Source organism: Nicotiana tomentosiformis, chromosome 10, assembly GCF_000390325.3.
Source record: "Nicotiana tomentosiformis chromosome 10, ASM39032v3, whole genome shotgun sequence".
Taxonomy (NCBI): domain Eukaryota; kingdom Viridiplantae; phylum Streptophyta; class Magnoliopsida; order Solanales; family Solanaceae; genus Nicotiana; species Nicotiana tomentosiformis.
The window spans coordinates 39,290,223-39,297,258 of NC_090821.1; the positions used below are offsets into that span (position 1 = coordinate 39,290,223).

The 7,036-nt window shown below is 39.2% G+C and overlaps 1 protein-coding gene across 1 annotated transcript; it reads left to right on the forward strand.

The window, feature by feature from the left end:
- The first annotated feature begins 5,305 nt into the window (after positions 1-5,305).
- On the forward strand, positions 5,306-6,282 carry LOC104091209 (uncharacterized). Its single transcript, XM_070186743.1, has 2 exons — positions 5,306-5,729; positions 6,113-6,282. The coding sequence occupies exons 1-2, from the start codon at positions 5,306-5,308 to the stop codon at positions 6,280-6,282; spliced, it is 594 nt and encodes a 197-aa protein (XP_070042844.1).
- The last annotated feature ends 754 nt before the right edge of the window (positions 6,283-7,036 follow it).

Consider the following 7,036-nt stretch of genomic DNA (forward strand, 5'->3'; position numbering starts at 1 on the left):
ATTGAATTCTTTACAAATTTTATTATTAAAAGTTGATGATTTCTCATTATGGTTGTACCTTATACTACTTGGCTTACCTAGCAAGCTGGGTTAGGTGCCATTACAACTTGGTGGAGTTTTGGGTCCTGACAAGTAGGTATTAGAGCTCTAGGTTCAAAGGTTCTACGAGTCATGAGCAAGTGTCTTGTAGAGTCTTACAAATCAGCATGATGATGTCCATACCTATCTTCGAAAGGCTACAAGGCCTCTAGGAAACTTCCCTTTTTTCTTTCCTTATCGTGCGACCTCATGTCAACTTGAATCCAAATCTCTAGATTCTTTCTCTTCGACTCGTGTGCGATATTGAGTAATCGGTATCCGTTGTGCACCGATGGCTCATGATATTGCGGATGAGCTACGAGGGGCAATGAATGCTTGTTCACTGTCTCAATGTATTGTACGATTTTGAGAAGTGGGTGTGTCGCTGGATCTTTAGGTTGTTCATTTGAGGAATGAAGTTGATTCTTATATCTTGTTAACGTGAGTTGACTTGGGAGGATTAATTGGTTGCCTAGTTGTTGTAACCATGGTAGGGTCATGGGAAGATGTTAATTTGAGTCTAGCCAATGGGTTATCTCCTGCAAGAAGATTTGTGATTGTTTGTTTTGTAAGAAGCTTTTATTCAGTGAAATGCATATGCTACTATTTCGCAAGGCTTAAGGAAGTTCGCACAACTGTCATAAATATGAGTATGCACTTGGCAGTCATTGGAGTGTTTTATAACTGGTGTTACATGAGTTTATGAAGTATTCAGCTTATTAATGGTATGAGATCAGGGCATTTATGAAGGAAGGGTACTATGGGTTACAAATGATGTGTTCTATGGCTCCGAGCCAGGTGGGGGAGTCTGCTATCGATGATCGAATTGCATGTTCATGCGTTATATTAGTTCTTGGACTAAGGGACACTTGTGGACACTTGAAGAGGTTAATTTCGAGGATGACTCGAGCAAGGAAATTGCCGGATGCGTGTTGTACTACACTTTATGGATATATCAAAATATTGGAATGATTTAGGTTTGTTATTCGTTTTAGATGTAGTGTGCACGGAAGAGAATCGCTTGGTTGCTTCTATTTTTAGATATTCATGTGGTAGTGGAGCACGGGTTGCTCGATGCATGCTGGCTATGCATTGGAGATTAGAGCAAGGTGAATGACTATCGAGAAGGTTCTGATGAGTTCAAGATTCATATGTGGTATTTAAGCATTTTCGAATTTGTGTATGTCTAAGACTTAGGGTTTGCGTTGGATGGTACCGAGACTTGCGGTATTTTTATATCATTATCGATTCTGCATTGCGGCATTAGGAATATAAAAGAAACAACTTCAGATTAATTAAAGGGTTCTTCAATGCAGGCACTTTCATGTTGAGGTACTCTTGGTTTTAGCAGCCAACTTGACTCAGTTGATTTAGAGGGACTTAGTTCTAATAGGCTTGGTTATGTGCAAATGGGTTTCGAAGAGTTTACAATGGTTTGGCCACAACTTGCGGTTGATGTTCTCTACAGACATGCGGAGTCCATTATGTGTTGTGATTTTGTTCTACGGGATTGGGCTAGTGGAAGTTTTTCGGTTGATGGGATGTCTACCCTACATGTGATTCAAAGTTGAGAATAGGATCCTTGTATTTTCATATGATAGCATGATAAAGGTGGTGCGCCATATGGGATTGAGATTTCATGGGCAAGGTTCCAATTCGATTTTGAAAGTAAGGTCATGAGTTTGAGACGACATGGGAGATTTCAGATGTTTAGAGGATGTTAGTATTACATTGTATCGCTTAAGAAGGGTGTGCGTGTTAGGGATGCATTGTGTTTTTGAGTTGCGGATACTTGACTAGTATTAAGATAATCGCCTTGATGTTGGTTGCGGAGGTTCAGTTTTTGCTACGTGGCGCAGAAGAAGTATGGGAGTATTTTCTGTGAGATGATTGTGTATGAGTGACATGTCAGCCATTTGAGTGGTGGAGTTGGGATCGGATATAGAGGTTCTTGTATTCTAGAGGTTTAGAGACAGGATGTTCTTAGAGGCAAACTATTGTCACGACCCAAAATCCCGCCTTAGGCGTCTTGATGGCACCTAGTCTCTATGACTAGGTATGCCGATTACTTACAACAATTAAGACAATTTAAAAATGATATTTTAAAATAGAGATTTATATAAATACCGAAATAAATGTGAAATAAGACTATGCGGCAATAACCACTACAACCTCCCAAGACTAGGTAATATAGAGTCATGAACTCTAGCTGAATACATAGAAAGATCTCAAAAATCAAAATACAATACTGTTCGGATAATAAGATGATACTACAATAAAAGGAAAGGACTCCAAGGGACTACGACGACCAAGAAGCTCTACCTTGAATCCTCGCGATCAATAAGCTAACTCTTCCTGAGTTCGATATCTCCAATACCTAGATCTGCACAAAAATATGCAGAAGTGTAGTATGAGTAAACCACGGTCGGTACCCAGTAAGTATCAAGACTAACCTCGGTGGAGTAGTGACGAGGTACAAGACAATACACCTACTAGTCAAATAACCTGTGCAATGTAGAAGTATAAAGCTAATAATGAAAGTACAAATTAGTAAATGGCAACAAGAATCAACATATGATATAAACAGTAAAGTAATAAGAATACCGTTAAAGTACCAGTAAAAACATATAAGGAAAACAAATGACAACCAATTAATCAAGCCATTCAAACACATTCTCACAATGAATTACTCCGAGATACCTCATCTCATAATCACAAGTCACTAGTCTTAAACCACAAATCATATTCTCATTGCAACTTGTGCCCACATTACAAATCACAACTGCACACACAACTCACATGCCAATATCTCAATCCGCCTGGCATGATCACAGGCTCAATATCACAATGAAAGCAGATAATGCAAGAATACATATGCATGATCAATAAATGTCAAGTTTCATAATCCTGAATTGGCATAAGTGGCATGCTACGGTGTATACTTGTGAGAGTATACAATTATAGCCCAAGTCAACGAGTAATATCAAAGACATCGAGTAGCTAATTGAAAGCAACACAAAAAGTCACTTAAGGTGCATGACATACATAAAGGAAATAACACCATCACACAAATATCATCAACATAATGCCCCCAGGCCATCACACATCATCCCTGACATTGCCACCCTTATCTCTCCGATTTAATATCATCATAATAGCCACCCTTATCGCTCCGCCCGAACATATAACATAATAGCCACCCGTATCACTCCGATAGCCACCTGCATCATTTCGATAGCCACCCATATCACTCTGCCCTGACAATATCGTTAGCCACCAGTATCACTCTACAAAATCATTAACAGTGAGATGCCACCCTTATGCTCCACATAACGACAATAGTGAGATGACACCTTTATGCTCTGCATAACAATAATCAATCCACACAACAAGTTCACATGTGCTAACATCAAAACAACATGACATATCAACTCGTACCACAAGTACCCATAAGCCACAACCTCTTAACAACAACAATACAATATCACTACAACACATAGCCCACGACTCAAACGCGATGTGTACAAAATCTCAATAACAACGAAATGAACGGGGAAAGTAACTCAACAATGAACAACATGCCATTAAATAACAACCTCAACTACAATGGTTTAATGACTTTTAATAACTTCAACTTCAATTGATTGCTTAAGAATAAACTCAATAATGAAGGTATTTCCATGAAATGACAAACTTTAAATTCTAGTGTGTAAAATAAGCTAACAACTTACGCATGAGAATGCCCAGACAACGAACTTATATCATGTAACAACAACATCAATTAAGAATAACACATAAATAAAGGAAGTCTCATAATAATAAAAGTGGTAACAAATTCAGATAAAGCATATAAGAGTAAATTTGACAAGTAAAAGATATGAAATGTGCCAACAACTTCAAATAATACATGAAATAACAACTTGACAAATAAAAGATATAACGCATGCTAACAACTTTAAATAAATACATGGACGAACAAACTTGATAAAAATAAGATATAAGGTATGCTAACAACTTTCAATAAATACATGAAAGAAGCCTAAGAGTCTAACCAGTCAATTTTCAGATATAAATATGAGTACGCACTCGTCAACTCACGTACACGTCTGTCACATAATTTAATTAATACAATAAATTCCAAATCCTTAGGGGTAGCTCCCCCACACAAAGTTAAGTAAGATGATTACCTCAAAGAAGCTAAATCAATACTCTAAAATGACCTTCTCATGTGAAATAACCGCCGGACGGCTCGAATCTAGCCAAAATAACTTAATATCATAAATAAAAGCCATATAAAACAATTTAGATAATAAAGCTTCGATCATTAATGAAAAACAAAAGTCAACCCTGAGCGCGCACCTTGTAACGTGAAAAAACTCACAAAATCCGATCACCCATCCCGATACGAGTCCAACCATACCAAAATTATTCAATTCTGACATCAAATCGGCATTTATATCATCATTTCATATTTTGGAAAGTTTTTACAAAAATTCCGTGATGCGCAAATGCGATCATAGTCTCGCAAATGCGAGACCTGAGACATCTGTGTAAAAACAAGCAATGCTAGAATTCTTCCAAACACTCTGATATGCATCTGAAACTCACCTGAGCCCTCGGGGCTCCAAACCAAATATCAATACAAGTCTAAAAACATAACATGAACTCTCGCGTGCAATCAAACCATCAAAATAACATCTGAAACCATGAATCTGACCTCCAAAACACATGAACTCTACAATGAAACTCAATAATTTCTAAAAACACAACTGCGCGTCTAATTCCTATCAAATCTACACGGAATGACGCCAAACTTTACAGACAAATTCAAAATAATAAAATGGACCTATTTCAAGTCCCGAAATAGAAATCCAAGTATGATAGGTATGAAGTCAACCTACGGTCAAACTTTTAAACCTCAAGTTGCCATTTTTCGGCAAAACAACCCAAATCAACCTACGGACCTCCGAATTCGATTTCAGGAATACGCCCAAGTCCAAAATCATGATACAAAATTATAGGAGCCATTAAAACACCGTTCCAGGCTCAATTTCATAAAAGTTAAACCTCTATCAACATTTCAAACTTAAGCTTCTAAAGGAGAATCACTCACCAAAATAGATCCCAAAACATCAGAAAATCGAATCCAACCTAGAACACAAGTCATAATACACCATATGAAGCCACTCAAAACCTCGAACTACTCAACGGAATGCTAAAGCTTAAAATGACTGGTCGGATCGTTACAACTTTGGCACTCTGGACACGCAGGGGGAAGAACGGGGTATCGTTCTTTGTTGATAGGGATCTCTGTGAGCTGATGGTGGACATTAGGAGGGTGAACGATAAGCTGATGTGCATTAAGCTAGGTTTTGGGGGTTCTACTTTAAACGTGATTAGTGCATATGCACCTCAAGTGGGCCTGGATGAGGAGGTTAAAAGGCACTTCTGGGAGGAGTTGGATGAGTCTGTGCGTGGTATTCCATACATTGAGAAGATCTTCATAGGAGGAGATTTCAATAGTGACAATTGGGCGATGTCATTGGGTTATGATGACGTGCATGGAGGCTTTGGTTTTGGATTTATAAATGGGGGTGGAACTTCACTGCTGGAATTTGCTAAGGAATTTGAGTTGGTGATAGCTAACTCAAGTTTCCCAAAGAAGGAGGATCACTTAGTTACTTTTCAAAGATCGGTACCCAGGAGTTGGGGGATACGTTATTGGCTTTGAGGCCATGGAAGAGTAGTAGGGAAGTGAGTGGTATGTGGACCGCGACTGCTAATTGTATTAGGGAGGTTGCTAGAGAGGTTTTGGGTCTCGAAGGGCTCCTCTCGTGGCTGCAAAGGGGACTGGTGGTGGAGTACTGATGTCCAAGGAAAAGTGGAAGCCAAGAAAGCAACATATTTGAAGCTTTTGTAGAGCGTGGACGAGGAGGAGATGAAGTCGAACAGGGAGTGGTATAAGGTGGATAGAAGGAAGCGAAGTTAGCGGTTACTACTGCTAAGAATACCACGTTTGAACATTTGTATGAAGAACTTGGAGGCAAAGGAGTGAGTAAGAAGTTTTATATGCTAGATAAGGTGCGAGAAAGGAAGGCTCGTTACCTGGACCAAGTGAAGTACATCAAGGACAAAGAAGGCAGAGTTTTGTTGGATGAGGAACTATTCGACGGAGATAGCAGACTTACTTCCATAAACTCTTGAATGAAGAAAAGGATAGGAACATTGTGTTGGGTGGCTTAGAAAATTCTGATAGTCGTTGAAAATTTGGGTATTGTAGGGGGCTATGTGTAAGATGAGAAAGGGGAGAGCGACCGGGCGAGAAGACATTTCGGGGAAATTTTGGATGAGTGTGGGTAGGGTGGGCTTGGAGTGGCTTACTGGGTTATTTAATATCATTTTTAGGACGAAGGAGATGCTCAAAGAATAGAGATGGAGCAAAATGATTCCGATGTATATGAACAAGGGTGATATCCAAAATTGTAACAACTATCAGGGTATCAAGTTACTAAGTCAGACCATGAAAGTTTGGGAGAGGGTGGTTGAGTTGAGGGTAAGGAGGATTGTGTCTATTTTTGAGAACCAATTCGGATTTATGCTAGGACGTTAAACCATGGAAGCCATTCACATTGTGAGGAGATTGATGGTGCAGTATTAGGAGAGGAACATAAATTTACACATTCTGTGGCGATGTTTGGAGGCTAGAGGTGTTCCCGTTGCATACATTATGGCTATTAAGAAATTTGTATGATGGAGGTAAGACTCAAGTGAGGACAGTGGGAGAGGACTCGGAACACTTCCCAGTTATGATGGCGTTGTACTAGGGGTCAACCCTCAACCCTTTTCTATTTTCTCTAGCAATCGATGCATTAACGCACCACATTCAGGGGGAGGTGTCATGGTATATGTTATTTGCAGATGACATTGTGCTGATTGAAGAGACGCGCGGTGCTGTTAA

Excerpts from the sequence above, each read along its gene's own strand:
- LOC104091209 (XM_070186743.1), top strand. The coding sequence starts at position 5,306 with ATGACTGGTCGGATCGTTACAACTTTGGCACTCTGGACACGCAGGGGG. Across the intron at positions 5,730-6,112 it reads GTTGGTGATAGCTAACTCAA|AACTTGGAGGCAAAGGAGTG; the intron begins GTTTCCCAAAGA and ends ATTTGTATGAAG.